Consider the following 17,460-nt stretch of genomic DNA (forward strand, 5'->3'; position numbering starts at 1 on the left):
TGTTAATTCAAAAGTAATAGCGTGCTTGACCAGATGGTGGTGCAGTGGATAGAACATCGGACTGGGATGCGGAGGACCCAGGTTCAAAACCCTAAGGTTGCCAACTGGAGAGCTGGCTCATCTGGTTTGAGCAAGGCTCATCAGCTTGAGCCCAAGGTCACTGGCTTGAGCAAGGGGTCACTCAGTCTTCTGAAGTCCCCCCCCCCCAATCAAGGCACATATGAGAAAGCAATCAATGAACAACTAAGGTGCTGCAACGAAGAATTGATGCTTCTCATCTCTCTCCCTTCCTGTCTGCCTTTCCCTATCTCTGTCTCTCTTGGTCTCTGTCACACAGAACCCCCCCCCCCCAAACTAATAACATGACAGTAAATCAAAGTGTGTGATAAGAGAATAATGTTAACAATATATACATGCTATTACTAAAAAAATAAATGAGTCCAATGATGTTTGGAGAATTGGTCAGTTCAGAAATGTTTTTTAATTTATAATTTTGCAAAAACATTTAGTTTTCACTTATTCACTATATCTTTTTTTACTAAATGTCACTTCTAGTATTTTTTTTCTGTAAAATTTAATTTAAGTTTGGAGGTAGGAGAAAGAAGTTCAGTTAATTCAGTAATATTTTTTCAAGCCAACTGAGGAAAGTAAGGGATTAAGGTTACTATATATTAAGATATTTTACTTTCTTCCAGTAACATGTCTTTGTATGTATGTATGTTTACTTCCTGTTGTTGCTTTCTGTACTTTGATATCCAATATACCTCTGTATATCTAATGAACCATATGATGTACATAGGAGTTGAGAAAATAGGAAACTTGAGTCTGTCAGTTGTCTCACTTGAGTTTCCCTGTTTTTAACTGAAATTTAACTGCCATGAATAAATGCTTCAGAAGTGTTGTATACAAGATAAAGGCAATAGTTATCATTGTATTTCTTTACTGTTTCTCCTAAACACTCAAAAAGTTTTCTTATATTGTTACATTGTTACAAGATAGGTTGTTTTAACAGAAAGTTACCATGTATTTCCTAAATGAATTACTAATTTCCAAAGAACTAGAATGTAATAAAATGTAGTAGATATGCTCAATGTAATTTAATCTTTGATGCTGAATCTATCATGGGAATTTACAGTATAATGACCATTAATTATATATGCTGGATATTTGCTGAAGGGCTAGCCTACTAATAGCAACTTCTGCTTACTATCACACAACATGAACTTTTCTGTAAATAACATTAGCTGTGGTGAAGGGCTCACTTTATATAGTTTTAAACATAATGACCTTTGTTTTCCCTTGAATGATTTGTTATATTTTTGATTACCAAAATAAAATTGGCTGTTGAAAAAACTGTTCAACTATGTTGAAAAGGTTTTTTTTAAACACACACATGATTTAGCAAACATTGTGATCTCAGTAATTATATATACTTTTGGTTGCATAAGATATAATAGACATCTTTTCAGATTAGTAGATTCTACTCTGGCATATATTCTTTCAAGTGACTAACTCCCCTGTATGTATGTCTGTAAAGCCAGGAGCGGTGGCCATCATCATAGCTGCCCGGCCGATGCAGGTTCGCATTGGATTCGGACAGTCAGTAAAGAAACAACAGAGCCAAAAACTGGTGGGCCATCATCTTTAATCCTAGTTTGCACCCAGCGGGCAAGTAAAAACACACACTGGGCTCCAAAACCCACTCATTCAGCGCTCACAAAGCTACTGACTTATCCGAGTTTCCTAGAATCAAAGGTTTCTAGCTCACCAGTCTCATTCTCTTTTGTTCCCCATCTCCTTCTCTCTGCACAAACTCTAGCTTCTCCTTTAGCACTCCGCCGTCTTGACTGCCTCTTTCCTGGCCTCCTCCATGTGGCCTTTCTCTGCTCTCCTCTCTGCTCTCTCCTCTAATGTTAATCTTAGGAACCGAGAGAGCAAGCTCCCTGTCTGCCCCACTTTATAGTGTAGATTCATAACCTTTAATCCAATATACAAAATAAGGATGTCTCTAATACAAAGTCACTTTTCTGAGGCATGATGGGATTGCACCACCCCACATCATAAAGGGTGGGAAAAGCTTAGTCCTAAAACCAAGCCCCAGGCTACAAGGATCCTGCCTGCCCACAGCCCACCCCCAACACACATTAATATCACCTGGGTGATGGGCTTCCATGTGGACAGTGCCATCTTTAACAAAGTGAGCATAATATATTTTATTTGCCCAACAATGTTCCATAAGTTATTTGAGCAATTTCCTGCTAATGCACACTTAATGTTTTTACATTATATTAATGTCTCTAATGTATGTTTTCCATAGACTCTTTTTTTTTTAAGAGAGAAGTGTGTGTGGGGGGAGACAGAGATAGGAAATTGATCTGTTCTGTATGTGGCCTGATCAGGAATTGAACCAACAACCTCTGAGCTTTGGGTTGATGCTATACCTAACAAAGTTATCCAGTCAGGGTTTAACATAGATAGAGCCTTTTGGTCTGTCATATATAAAGTCATACTGATTTTAAGTTCTTTTTTTTTTCTTCTTTTTTATACAGAGAGAGGGATAGATAGGGATAGACAGGAACAGAGAGAGATGAGAAGCATCAATCATCAGTTTTTCGTTGCGACACCTTAGTTGTTCATTGACTGCTTTCTCATATGTGCCTTGACCTTGGGCCTTCAGCAGACCGAGTAGCTCCTTGCTTGAGCCAGCGACCTTGGGTCCAAGCTGGTGAGCTTCGCTCAAACCAGATGAGCCCGCGCTCAAGCTGGCGACCTCAGGGTCTCTAACCAGGGTCCTCCACATCCCAGTCCAACTCTCTATCCACTCTGCCACTGCCTTGTCAGGTGGAAACTGCCTTTCTCAAAAATGGATACACCACAAATTTATTTCATTATTGTTTCATACTCCTTTTAATAGAAATGCAACATTTAATTATATTTAGGAGTAATTCCAGCACTAATTTTAGCACTGATTTCTAAATAGACGTAGAAGAAATGAAGTCTGTTATTGCCCTCCTCCCCAGGACCTTATTTTTAGAAGTATAGAGTATAGTAAAATGGAAGCATATGGTGCTGTATGACCTAAATGGAGGAGGGGGTTCAAGGATGCTTTTTGAACTTTAATTGACTCTGAAGGATAGGTAGGAGTGAGTCTAGAAGAAGAGGAAGGAGAGCGTGTTCCATGTAGGTGGGTCAGCTTGTACAAAGATCCAGAAATGGGAGAGCATGGTGCTCAAAGGGTCTAAAAGAAATTCAGTATAGCTGGAAGGTAAGAATCAAGAGATGAGACTAGGAGGGATTTCTGGAAGGCTTTCTTTAGCTGTGTTGAGGAGTTGGGCCTTTCTCCTAAAGCAGTTTGAAGCAGGAGGGTATTAACTGGTCCTCAGGTGGAAGTTTGTGAAGATCCCTCTGGCTGCAGTACATGAAGAAAGGTTGTCTGGTTGGAGACTGTTTCAGTAAACTTGGAGAAGAATGATGGTAGCTTGAACTAGAGGAGTGGCTGCAGGTATTGGAGAGAAAATTTAGAGGTAGAAACAAGACATGGCCATTGATTGTTTTGGCTGAGATACAGTAGGGACCTGGGGAGGAGGAGGTAGAGGTGTGTACGAGGAAGGAATCAAGGGTGACCTCGAAACTTGCTGAATCTTGGTGTCATTTCCTGAGATACTAAATATGGAAACCTTTGTAAATATTTAAATGAGTGAATGAATGTATAAATGGTCTTAAGTGTACAAAGACAGGGCTTTTTTTTTTTTTTATAATTTTATTTTTTTAATGGGGTGACATCAATAAATCAGGATACATATATTCAAAGATAACAAGTCCAGGTTATCTTGTCGTTCAATTATGTTGCATACCCACCACCCAAAGTCAGATTGTCCTCTGTCACCTTCTATCTTGTTTTCTTTGTGCCCCTCCCCACCCCCTATCCCTCTCCCATTCCCCCCTCCCCCCCCGTAACCACCACACTCTTGTCAATGTCTCTTAGTTTCAGTATTATGTCCCACCTACGTATGGAATAATACAGTTCCTGTTTTTTTCTGATTTACTTATTTCGCTTCGTATCATGTTATCAAGATCCCACCATTTTGCTGTAAATGTTCCGATGTCATCATTTCTTATGGCTGAGTAGTATTCCATAGTGTATATGTGCCACATCTTCTTTATCCAGTCATCTATTGATGGGCTTTTTGGTTGTTTCCATGTCCTGGCCACTGTGAACAATGCTGCAATAAACATGGGGCTGCATGTGTCTTTATGTATCAATGTTTCTGAGTTTTGGGGATATATACCCAGTAGAGGGATTGCTGGGTCATAAGGTAGTTCTATTTTCAGTTTTTTGAGGAACCACCATACTTTCTTCCATAATGGTTGTATTACTTTACATTCCCACCAACAGTGTATGAGGGTTCCTTTTTCTCCACAGCCTCTCCAACATTTGCTATTACCTGACTTGCTAATAACAGCTAATCAAACAGGTGTGAGGTGGTATCTCATTGCCGTTTTGATTTGCATTTCTCTAATAGCTAAAGAAGATGAGCATCTTTTCATATATCTGTTGGCCATTTGTATTTCTTCCTGGGAGAAGTGTCTATTCATATCCTCTTCCCATTTTTTTATTGGATTGTTTGTTTGTTTGTTGTTGAGTTTTATGAGTTCTTTGTATATTTTGGATATTAGGCCCTTATCTGAGCTGTTGTTTGAAAATATCATTTCCCATTTAGTTGGCTTTCTGTTTATTTTGTTATCAGTTTCTCTTGCTGAGCAAAAACTTCTTAGTCTGATGTAGTCCCATTCATTAATTTTTGCCTTCACTTCTCTTGCCATTGGAGTCAAATTCATAAAATGCTCTTTAAAACCCAGGTCCATGAGTTGAGTACCTATGTCTTCTTCTATGTACTTAATTGTTTCAGGTCTTATGTTTAGATCTTTGATCCATTTTGAGTTAATTTTTGTACAGGGAGAGAGACTGTAGTCCAGTTTCATTCTTTTGCATGTGGCTTTCCAGTTTTCCCAGCACCATTTATTGAAGAGGCTTTCTTTTCTCCATTGTGTGTTGTTGGCCCCTTTATCAAAAATTATTTGACTATATATATGTGGTTTTATTTCTGGACTTTCTATTCTGTTCCATTGGTCTGAGTGTCTATTTTTCTGCCAATACCATGCTGTTTTGATTGTCGTGGCCCTATAATAGAGTTTGAAGTCAGGTATTGTTATGCCCCCAGCTTCATTCTTTTTCTTTAGGATTGCTTTGGCTATTTGGGGTTTTTTATAGTTCCATATAAATCTGATGATTTTTTGCTCTATTTCTTTAAAAAACGTCATTGGAAGTTTGATGGGAATTGCATTAAATTTGTATATTGCTTTGGGTAATATAGCCATCTTGATTATATTTATTCTTCCTAGCCAAGAACAAGGTATATTCTTCCATCTCATTATATCTTTTTCGATTTCCCTTAACAATGGTTTATAGTTTTCATTATATAAGTCCTTTACATTCTTTGTTATGTTTATTCCTAAGTATTTTATTTTTTTTGTTGCAATCGTGAAGGGGATTATTCTTTTGAGTTCCTTCTCAGTTGTTTCATTGTTGGCATATAGAAAGGCTATTGACTTCTGTATGTTAATTTTGTATCCTGCGACCTTACTGTATTGGCTTATTGTTTCTAGTAGTCTTTTTGTGGATTCTTTGGGGTTTTCGATGTATAGGATCATATCATCTGCAAAAAGTGATACCTTTACTTCTTCTTTTCCGATATGGATGCCTTTTATTTCTTTGTCTTGTCTGATTGCTCTGGCTAGAACCTCTAGTCCCACATTAAATAAGAGTGGAGAGAGTGGACAACCCAAGACAGGGCTTTTGATGGTGATGATGGTCGTGATAATAGCAAACACATAAACTTACTTACAATGGGTTTTGCCTATAAATTTTGCATCTTTAAAAAATTTTTTTTTTAAATTTTTATTTTAAATTTATTGTGTTGACATGGTTTTAAGTGTCCCACTCAATATAATACCGTCTACTGCATCTTTTTATTGTTTAAGTATAAAATTGGTGCCCTTTTCCTGATTATTTCAATATGTTGGACTCACTGATACATATTGCTTTCTCTAGGTTAAGTCGTGTCTTGACCTCTGGGCAAATCTTACTTTTTTACTTCACGAGTATATAAATTTCCTTTTACGACTAGCACATCTAACCACAAACATGGCAGTTTAAAACAACACATATTTCTTATCTTACATTTGGGAAAACAAAAATGGGAAATGAGCTAACAAAGAGATGCTGGTCAGGCTGTGTCGCTTGTGGAGGCTCCGGCAGTGAGTCTGCTTCTTTCCGTTCTCCAGTTTCTAGAGGGCAGCTGCGTTCCCGGGCCTCCTCCCTCTTCAGACGCTGCCGTGTAACCACTCAGACCTGCCCTGCCTCTGCCTCCCGCTTCCTGCTTCTGTTCTCACATCGCCGTCCCTGACCCGGACCTTCCTGTGTCCCTACTACACCCACTCTTGTGCTTCCATTGGGCCCACCAGGATCAGCTCCCATTCTACGGTCCTTGACTCAATCTGCAAGGCCCGTTTGTGCATGGAGGTAGTATATTCACAGGTTCTGGGGATTAGGACACAGACGTCTTTGGGGTCCCTTATTCTATCTGCCACAAATGGTGTTAAACTGTAATGAAAATGGCCCGTTCACTGGGGCAGTCATGTGAATTCCCGAGTAGCGCATGGTCCCCAGAATCCTTGCCTCTGGGCACAGCTACTCTGTCCTGTTCACGTAGACCCTCTCACTACACCCCAGCCTTAGTAATCTTTTTCTCAGGGATTCCCCTGGTATGTCAGGCAGCTCACTTAAACTGCTGGTATTTTGACCTGCAAGCACACTACCTACTTCCCCTTGGACATACTGGGTGAGAGGCAAAAGAATTCATCAATTGAATTACAATAATAATAATAATAATAATACTAAAAAAGGTCTCCCTTCAGACCCTTGTCTACCATATGGCTGTTCCAGGCTTTGCTGTCACCTTTCTTTATAGCAGAACCACTGTGGAAAAGGAAGATAACCCAGTTTTCCTAGAGATTTTCACATTTCTCCTACCAAAAGTGTTTCCTAAACTTTAGGCTTGAATACTTCTATCAACACTATTTCCAGCAGTAATCCAAAAATTATAGTAAATTTGGCCAAGCAATATGCAGAACTAGCTCAAAGTAGTATAAAATATAAAACATTGTAAAGATAAGTTATTGGGAGGAATGCTGTGTGTCTTCAAAAGCTAAAGAGCTAATTAATTCAGGCCGATCCGGAAGGGCTTCTGGGAAGAAGTACATTAAAAATGTTATAATCCTGGATCAGCTGAGAAAATGAGGAATCTCTTCAGCTATCCTTCTGTTTCCTTTGCTGATTCTTTCTCTCATGTCTAAATTTTGGATTTTCACAGAACTTGTTCTTAGCCCCTGACTGCTTTCTTCATTTCTTTCTCAGGTGATCTCATTCTTTCCAGTGGCTTTAAAACCCCCCAGTATTTGCTGACAGTTTCTATCTCCGCCTGAATGTTCTCTTTAGTTCTAGATTAGTATTTCCAACTGCCAAGCTGACAGTGCCACTTGGATGTCTTTAGCGACTTCTCCAATTGAACATGACCAGAACAGCACTTTTGACCTCCCAATGCTGTGTTCCCTGCTTCAGTCTGTTCATATTCCCATTGTCCTCATCTCAGTAAATGCTGCCACGGTCTATTTGCTCAGTTGCTTAAGCTGGAAACCTTGGAGTCATTCTTACACGTCACTCTGCCCTTACGCCTGTCTGCTTCACCCCTCCATCTCTAACCTGTACCAGGTCTCTCTTCTCACTCCCGAATAGATTTCAGGCCCACTCCTCCTCTCCGGTGGAGACACTGTTGGCATTCTGGCTCAGTCAGCATCTCTTGTCACTGAGCTACTGCAGTGAATTCCTAACTCTTGCCCTTCCAGGCTTCTGCCCATCTCATTCCTAGATGCTCTGTTTCTTTTGTTCTGTTTGTACCTGCTCTTTCTCCTTCTCTCATTGCCTCCCCTTCTTCTTTCCCCACATCCCCACGCGCCCCTCCTTTGCCTTCCTGTCCCTCTTTTCTCTCTTACACCCATCACTATTTCACTCTCAGGTTTCTCTCTCCCCCTCAGAGAGCTCTTTTATACCGAGTCAGATTGTTTCTCCTTTGTTTAAAACTCTTCATGGCTTTCTGTCATACTTAAAATATATAGTGATCTACTTTCCTCAGCATGGTGTTGTGTGATGGGGTTACTGCTTAAGTTTTCACCCCTGTCCTAAACCACACATTCTCCATGCTTCAGCCATACTGGCTCCTTTTAGTTCTAGGAATGCAGCAAACTCCTCCTCTGTCCAGTCCTTGCAAAACAAACAAAAAAAGCTCTATACATAAAACTCCCTTTTCATCTCTCGGACTAATTCCTACCGTTCTTCAATTCGTGATTCTCCTCCAGCAAAACCATTTCTAACCACTCAATCTAAGTCTAAAGTAGGCCCCTGATGCTTCTGTTTCTGTTCTTTACTTCCAAGCAGTGATCATGATTTAAGATTGCATATTCATTTGTGTATTCACTATATACACAAGTGAATTATTAGCTCTGTAAGAGCAGTTACATGTCTGGTGTGTACATCACTGTGTGTCTTTTTTTTTCTTTTTATTTATTTTTTTTGTATTTTTCTGAAGTTGGAAACGGAGGCAGTCAGGCAGATTCCCGCACGCGCCCGACCGGGATCTACCCGCATGCCCACCAGGGGGCGATGCTCTGCCTATCTTGGGGCGTCGCTCGGCTGCAATCAGAGCCATTCTAGTGCCTGAGGCAGAGGCCACCAAGCCATCCTCAGCGCCCGGGCCAACTTTGCTCCAGTGGAGCTTTGGCTGTGGGAGGGGAAGAGAGAGACAGAGGAAGGAGAGGGGGAGGGGTAAAGAAGCAGATGGGCACTTCTCCTGTGTGCCCTGGCCGGGAATTGAACCTGGGACTCCCACACGCCAGGCCGATGCTCTACCACTGAGCCAACCGGCCAGGGCCTCTTTCTTGTGTACTAAGTTCAGTAAAGAGTGTGAGTAAATGCTTGTTGAATGAATGAATGAGTGTACCCCACATGAAAAAGCATGCATTTTGAACAGTGATAGAGCCACAGAAATGAGCAAACCTGACAGGGAGGGGAGAAGTGAGACAGGCTGAATGGAATAGAGCACCCATCAGATAAATTACTGAAGACATTTTTTTTTTTTTCTAGTAAGAGAGAGAGAGACAGACAGGCAGACACAGACAGGCAGAAAGGGAGAGATGAGAAGCATTAATTATTCCTTGCTGCACCTTAGTTTTTCATTGATTGCTTTCTAATATGTGCCTTGACTGGGGGGCTATAGCAGAGTGAGTGACCCCTTGCTGAAGCCAATGACCTTGGACTCAAACCAGTGACCTTTGGGCTCAAGCCATGACCATGGGGTCATGTCTATGATCCCACGCTCAAGCTGGCGACTTTGGGGTTTCAAACCTGGGTCCTCAGCATCTCGGGCTGATGCTCTATCCATTGCACCGCTGTCTTGTCAAGCACTAAAGACTTTTATTCTAGCGAGAGAATTATATGTCACAAATTCTTATCTCAGTATCCTCCCAAATATGATGTGAATGTTTTAAAACTCTTAATTTTATTTGTACCCATACTTGTTTTATGTTAGTAAAAGAAGCTTTACAAATTACATGTTATGATTTCTGAGCATTATTTTATTATCTTTTTAGTTTGATAAATTATAATAAGTGAACTATACTTATGTCTTACCATAGTATACAGTGTGTCTGTAAAGTCATGGTGCACTTTTGACTGGTCACAGGAAAGCAACAAAAGGCGATAGAAATGTGAAATCTGCACCAAATAAAAGGAAAACCCTCCCAGTTTCTGTAGGATGATGTGGCAGCATGTGCGCATGCACAGATGATGATGTAACGCCGTGTATACAGCGGAGCAGCCCACGGTCATGCCAGTCGAGATGTGGACGGTACAGAGGAAAGTTCAGTGTGTTCTGTGGCTTGCTAAATTCAAATCCGTGACCAAAGTGCAACGTGAATATCTATCGGCGTGTTTATAACGAAGCACCACCACATAGGAATAACATTACTCGGTGGGATAAGCAGTTGAAGGAAACCGGCAGTTTGGTGGAGAAACCCCGTTCTGGTAGGCCATCAGTCAGTGACGAGTCTGTAGAGGCTATATGGGATAGCTACCTAAGGAGCCCTAAAAAATCTGTGCGTGAGCCTACATCGAACTGCACTGAATAGGTATGAAACTGGGAGAGTTTTCCTTTTATTTGGTGCAGATTTCACATTTCTATCATCTTTTGTTGCTTTCCTGTGACCGGTCAAAAGTGCACCATGACTTTGCGGACACACAGTAGTATAGAACTATACTTACGTCTCACCATAAAATAACAACTCATTTGTTAAGTGCTAGCGATATGTCAGGTACTTTATTTGTATCATCTCATTTAATCATTTCAACAGCCATACAAGGGAGGAGGTGGTATCCCATTTTACAGATGAGAACAATGAGGCTTGGAGACGTTAACTATTCCAAGGTCATATAGTTAATATTTGCTTAAGCTGGAATTCACACCAGATGGTTTTGCTGCTTTCTACTACCACACTGGTGTCTCTATGGTGAGTTATTTTGGTACACATAAAAATATATGAAATATGTTTGGTATGTATATAGCATTTCTATTTTCTTTATTAGACAGTTAGGAAATATTTAACTGAAAATGTTAAAGCTGAGAAAGTTTTTTTCTGAACAAATCAGGGAAAGCATTAAAAAATTATAAAGGTTTTTGACATTCAGAAAGGCATAAAATAACATCTGTGTTACCACTTATCTTGAAATAAAGTCTCATCACCACTGTTGAAGGGCCTCTGCGCGTTCCTCCCGCCCCTCAGGGGAACACTGCTCAGCACTGGCCTTCATCATCCCCAGGCAGCTCACGGTCTTGGCAGTCTGGTGGCCAAGTGCTGAATGTTTATGTGTTGCAGTGGTGTTGTTACTATTTTTCTTAAGAAACTTACCATTGTCTGCTTTTTATCTTTTTTTTTTTTTTTGCCATTCTTTTCTAAATTGTCTCCAGATTTGTACCAGAACTGAGTCATGGCACCTTGTGCTTGCTGCACCGTATCTGATCATGTGGGTGAGGAGCGAAAATGGACTCAGTTTCAGAGCCTACAGCTGTGGGACAAAGGCTGAGTGCACAGGCTGGCATTTCTTCCATCATGATCTGAAATCAGCCTACCACAAAGAACCCTTAGGACCTCGTGAAACTTTTAAATTAAGACGGGTGGGTTAGACCCAAATCCAGTATGAGTTTCAGGTAGATGAGCACTTTCTGTGTTTCCAACATTAGCCACAGGTTTAAAATTCAAGTGCAGTTGTCCTCACTTAACGCTGTCTGCGGAAGCTGCTTGTCTTGTGAAAGATTCCGAGGGGTCAGAGTGTAGTTTGACTTGGTCTCATGAGAGGTCCCCCCCCCCCAAAGCTAAGGGAAAGGACTTCCTCAAGTTGGCAAAGACTAGAAGGAATTTCTCCAAAAAGACAGACAAAAAACAGAAACAAAATAAAGCCAATAAATTGCTAATTAATATGTAGCTTCAAAAATGAAGTGTTGCTGATTGGTTTATGGGAAAAACTAGAGACCAAGACTTTCAGGGAAGCTAGGGAAGAAGAAAATAGGTAATAAAATGAGAGGTGCTATCAAGAATTAGGATTGTGATGCAGGTTGAGGACTGAGGCTAACTATAGTAAATATGTTACACGTGTGATTAAATGCCAGAGACACAAAAATAGTTTATAAAGAGAATAGTGAATGACTAGAAGATATAAATTACTGGCTCTCAGTATCTGGGACGCAGTGAGTGCCCATGAATTATTTGATGATTCACTGGCACTTTTATAAATTTCATCAGTTTATAAAAGTTTTCTTATAGAAGCTTATATTTGTGTACATAATAGTTTTTATACATGAAGGTATGTTATAAGGTATTTACCTGAGTACTTATCTGAGTTGTTTTATTAAGGAATTTTTTTTCAAAGTTAATTCAGATGTTTTTCTTTTTGTCATCATAAAAGTAGTTTTTCCATCACACAAGAAGTGTGATTCAAGAAACTGCTGAAATTCAAGTGACTGAACGTCGTGCACCAAATTTTCATTTCTTTCATAAAACTAATTTTGTTGAATTTTCCATAAAAAATGCAGCTACTAAACATTCTTGTGATAGCTTCTTTGTGAAAGTGTCACTGTTCTTGATTTGCACACACGCTTATAATTTAGGCCTTCTTTTGTTTGGGGTTGGCAGTTCCTACTGTTAAAGCTCTTGCCTGATTGTGTGGAACTCCTGATTCTAATGGGAGCAGCTTTTTTGCTGCATTTTATGAAACTGGTCTCGGAAGCTTCTTACTGTGGATCTTTGTTGGGGACAAAGGATTATTTATGCTAAAGGAAAATATATTCCCCACTGCTTTAGTTCGTGGGAAGCATAACATGCCTATTAGTAATGCTCAGTTGTACTTTGCCCTTTTGCTATGGTTGAGAGAAGAAAAATGACATCCAAAAGGACATTCTGCTGTCTTTTGCCTTCTCGCCAAGAAAATATGATGTAATATCAGACTTTTCAGTTAGGTTTAGCGCAAGTTCAACTTCAGTACCGAAGGAATGTTCCTGGAAGGAAGGTGCTGTGTGTTGTTGGCATTGGGCGTGAGGTATGTCTGGTGTAACTTAGAGGAGCAAGTAATTTTTCCTTGGAAATTGATAGCATTTTAGCCTTATAAACTATTTTACATTTTTTCTTAGATTCTTTTAATGGTGAATGACAGTAAAAAATAACTAGTATATTATGTTGCTGTAAGCAATTAAAAATCCTAGGTTTTAGCAGTCTACTTATTCTAAGTCTTTTTAAATTCTTCCCTCTGAAATACATTATAAAGAATTGTACTAATTTAAATTTAACTTAAAGTTGTGGGGTTTTTTCTTATAGATTTCAAGAAGAGTACTTTGGAGCTAACTTACACTGTTCCTTTGTTTTTGTCTTTAGCAGCTCGTGGAGAAAATGACTTATGAAAAGATATTATAAAAAGGCATTGAGTATTGTCACACAGTTAAAATTGATGTTTATGTCTATTACTGCACCATCTGACAGAAGGAGCTCATGGTTAAGCTTGGAAATTTATTATAGAAAGTCCAGATGACCTTTTATGATGTCCATGTAAAGATCAGATGAGAGATACTTGATTTTTAGTATCAGTTGTTGATATATATCCACATTATCTTTACAGGGTGAAATTCCGGGAGACTTATATGGCTAAGTTTTATTGTTAATTTTATTTTACTAGCCAGATGCTTCAAGAATAACTTTTGAGTCCAGATATTTCAAGAATTGGTTTGCTTGTAGTCATATAGTGAGAGCTTCCACCACATAGCATTTTCTTTTTTGGTAGATTAATGCCTTAAAAAACAAGAAGGAAGAGAGCGCATACTAGGACTCTTGAGCTGCGTCGCCCTTGTTCCGTCTGTTACATCATCATCCTAGGGGGCAGAGAAGAGGATCGCTTTGATAGTAGTACCAGAAACCAGACATTAAAACGTGTTTCAGGTTTTCCTGTTTCAGATGAAGAGTCTTTTATGAAGACACTAGGAGTCATTATCAAATTCTCTTATAGTCAAATGATTCCGATTAGAAAAGAAAAGTTGGCCCTGGCCTGTTGGCTCAGTGGTAGAGCGTCGGCCTGGCGTGCGGGAGTCCTGGGTTCGATTCCCGGCCAGGGCACACAGGAGAGGCACCCATCTGCTTCTCCACCCCTCCCCCTCTCCTTCCTCTCTGTCTCTCTCTTCCCCTCCCGCAGCCGAGGCTCCATTGGAGCAAGGTTTGCCCGGGCACTGAGGATGGCTCTGTGGCTTCTGCCTCAGGCGCTAGAATGGCTCTGGTTGCAACAAAGCGACCCCCCAGATGGGCAGAGCATCGCCCCCTGGTGGGCGTGCGGGGTGGATCCCGGTCGGGCGCATGCGGAAGTCTGTCTGACTGCCTACCTGTTTCCAACTTAAGAAAAATACAAAAAAAGAAAAAAAGTTTTAGGTTTTCATTCAACTAGAGTCAAGCCGTTTCCTTATAATTTGAGGATTTGGGGAGTAGAAAAGCTGTCATCCCCAGCCTGTTAATGTTTTGTTCTGTTTTCAGAAAAGCAGTTTCACAATATTGGTGACCATGCAGCCTGCAATTCAAGTAAGTGTTTTTCTTGGAAAAAATGTTTTTATGAGATTATAATAAAATTATAATAATTAGTAAAATACAAAAATTATCAAAGTGTTTTTATTGCACTAGTTTGTTTTTTTTTTAAGCATCAACTTTTAATAACAGGAATACTGTGCTTTGACTTTATTTCTGGAAGAATTTTAATTCTAGGCTTATAGTGAATTTTCAAAAGAATCAAAAATACCTTAGGATTGGTGGGTCCATCTTATTTATTCTGCTCTGAAAAAAGAATTGGAATATTTTGTAGTTTTGTTTGCATTAAATTTAAATACATATTTGTAGTTAAAAAGCTTTCAGTGAAAACAGATATACAGGTTTTAATTTAAATAATTATACGTGTGCCTTATAATGCTTGTAAATAATAATTATTAAAATTTAAGGAGTGAGTTTTCTTTTGTTTGTTTGTTTGTTTTTTGTTCTGTGGTGAGGGAGCAAGATGATAATGAGACAAACCAGAATGATCTTCCATTTGAGTGATTTCCAGAGTTGGTACAGTATTTGCTATATTATTCTGATATCCTTTTAAGTTTTCTTTCTTTTGCTATATATATATATATATATATATATATATATATATATATATATATATATATATATATATAAATAGAACATACTTGACTATTCACTTAAAGACAAAAGTAGCATTGAAGGTCTACCTAAAAAGGTGCAAGCAGCTGATAATAAAATTTGCTTGGCAAGCAAGAACTTTAAAGTCAATCAGATTTCATTTCTGATCCTAGATCTGCAGCTCTGATTGTGAGGTTCTGGAAAGTTACTTTACTTTCCTGTCTGCTTCCATACCTAGAGTGAGGGTAATGCACTTATTCTGTAGGGCAGTTGTGAGGAATCAGTGACATACATGCACCAAGAGCCTACTAGACTGTGTATGGCATAGTAAGCACTTCAGAAGTTTGGTTGTATCATTTGTACAACAAAATGGTTAAGATGTAAAACTGAAGATTATACCTGTGTCATGCAAATCTTTCTTTTTACTTTTTTTTTGTTTAATCAAGAAAGGAGGCTTATCAAGCTAATAGTGGGTGATAGCCTAGAGACAGAATTGATCAAATGGTTCAGAACAATTCTGATGTGATCCTGCTTGTGCTACCTGCTAGGCTGTGCAGCTGTATTCTCTGCTCTACCAATAAAGACTTCTGTTACTCTGTTTTCCTTATGGGACTTGGAAGTCCATGGCAGCCTCCCAGGTGTCTTATTCTTCCCTCTTGGGTCTTCTCAAATCATATTGAGTATGATCAGAACTTCATTATTACTGAAAACTGTTTATTATGTGATTATTCTTTGTGTTCTCTTTTTATCCAAGTCTCAGAATTGTTATCAGGTTCATGCTGATGATATATTTTTTGATTCCTTATAGTGTGCTTTTTATCATTGCCATGTGCACCATGTTTTTTCTCATTTCTACATTAACAGCCATGAATATCTTCTTAACTTGGTGAATATTTTCACAGTTTTGTCTGTAGTTCTATGAAACCTTCTCTAATCTGGATTCCACAGATCCATCTCTATTGATTCTTCTGTGAGAACATCCTTGACATTTCTCATGGAAGTTTTTACTTCTCTATCTGATAGATGTGAGAACTTCCAGGATTTTTACCTCTTTCTCTCCTAACTAGATTGGACAGTTACATAGTTCTTCATAAGTGCCTTACAGAAAGAAGACATCCAGAAAATAGCTATTATCAACTGGTTTCTTATAATTTACTATATTAAGATTTTACTTGCCTTTTTTGTCTTTCATTCTGACCAGTATATAAACATATAGTCTAAAAGTAGTTCCTGATCTCCTTTGGGTCGTAGTCTTCTTTTGAGAATCTGAGGAAAGCTATGAACTCTCTCTGAGATAAAGGGCTATCTATACATAGGCAGAAAGTTTTGCCTAAATATAACCAGTTTATATACCTACTCAGGTTCATCTATAGACTGCCCATGGATTAGGAATCCCTGCAATATGACAGCTTTTTGCATGTTTGAGAACAACCTTTGTATATGAAGGTGTTTTTTTTTATTAATACCTAGCTTTTAACAATATATTACTAACTAGCTCAGGTTATTATAGTCTTCTGCTTGCAATAATAGGAAAATTGAAATACTCGTATTCCTAATATGGGAAGAAATTAGAATGACCTTTGTTAATGTTAGCGACTTCATTTTCACAAATAACTTTTCAAAACCACCCTCATAACTAATGCACATCTTGCCTTGACAAACATTTGCATCTGTTCTATTTTCAGCTCAGCCAAATTGTTAAAGGACAAATAACATATTCCACTGACTGTAAAATACTATTAATTGTAAGATGCCCCTTGATTTTGATATTAGTCATTTGCTGATATCTGTTCCTTAATTATACCCACAAATATTTTTTACGGAATACCATGTGCTAGGTCTTATACTGAGTTCCGGGATTACAAACAGAAATAAGACATGCTTCTGAAGGGTAAATTTAAATAGTAAATCTTTGCTGTACTGCCTTTAAAATAATTTTAAGAGGCCCTGGCCGGTTGGCTCAGCGGTAGAGCGTCGGCCTGGCGTGTGGGGGACCTGGGTTCGATTCCCGGCCAGGGCACATAGGAGAAGCGCCCATTTGCTTCTCCACCCCCCCCCCCTTCCTCTCTGTCTCTCTCTTCCCCTCCCGCAGCCAAGGCTCCATAGGAGCAAAGATGGCCCGGGCGCTGGGGATGGCTCCTTGGCCTCTGCCCCAGGCGCTAGAGTGGCTCTGGTCGCGGCAGAGCAACGCCCCGGAGGGGCAGAGCATCGCCCCCTGGTGGGCAGAGCTTCGCCCCTGGTGGGCGTGCCGGGTGGATCCCAGTCGGGCGCATGCGGGAGTCTTGTCTGACTGTCTCTCCCCGTTTCCAGCTTCAGAAAAATACAAAAAAAAAAATTTTTTTTTAAGAGAATTCAGGTAAATAAATAACATCTTGTCTTTTTCCTAAAACTTGATAGGCTCCTCAGATATTTACGAGTTCATTCTCCAACCCCTACCCTCAATTCCTAAATAATTTCCCTCAAATGACTTACGTTTCTTATTCTTTGGGTATTTTTTTTATTTTTATTATTGAGTTTTGCTACTCCTGCTTGCCTCTTGTGGTATATATCTACGTTCTTTTTTTACCCTTGGGATTTTTTTTT

General features: G+C 39.4%; 1 protein-coding gene across 2 annotated transcripts in view; it reads left to right on the forward strand.

The window, feature by feature from the left end:
* GAS2L3 (growth arrest specific 2 like 3) overlaps positions 1-17,460 on the forward strand; it is a 50,995-nt gene that overhangs the window by 10,498 nt on the left and 23,037 nt on the right. The window contains exons 4-5 of one of the 2 annotated variants that reach the window (XM_066262578.1): positions 1,538-1,630; positions 14,236-14,280. In XM_066262578.1, coding sequence (XP_066118675.1) covers positions 1,574-1,630; positions 14,236-14,280 — 102 coding nt within the window. In that variant the 5' untranslated portion in view covers positions 1,538-1,573. The remainder of the gene's footprint in view (positions 1-1,537; positions 1,631-14,235; positions 14,281-17,460) is intronic. The other variant, XM_066262588.1, reaches the window with a different exon arrangement.

Source organism: Saccopteryx bilineata, chromosome 1 (genome assembly GCF_036850765.1).
Source record: "Saccopteryx bilineata isolate mSacBil1 chromosome 1, mSacBil1_pri_phased_curated, whole genome shotgun sequence".
Classification (NCBI taxonomy): Eukaryota; Metazoa; Chordata; class Mammalia; order Chiroptera; family Emballonuridae; genus Saccopteryx; species Saccopteryx bilineata.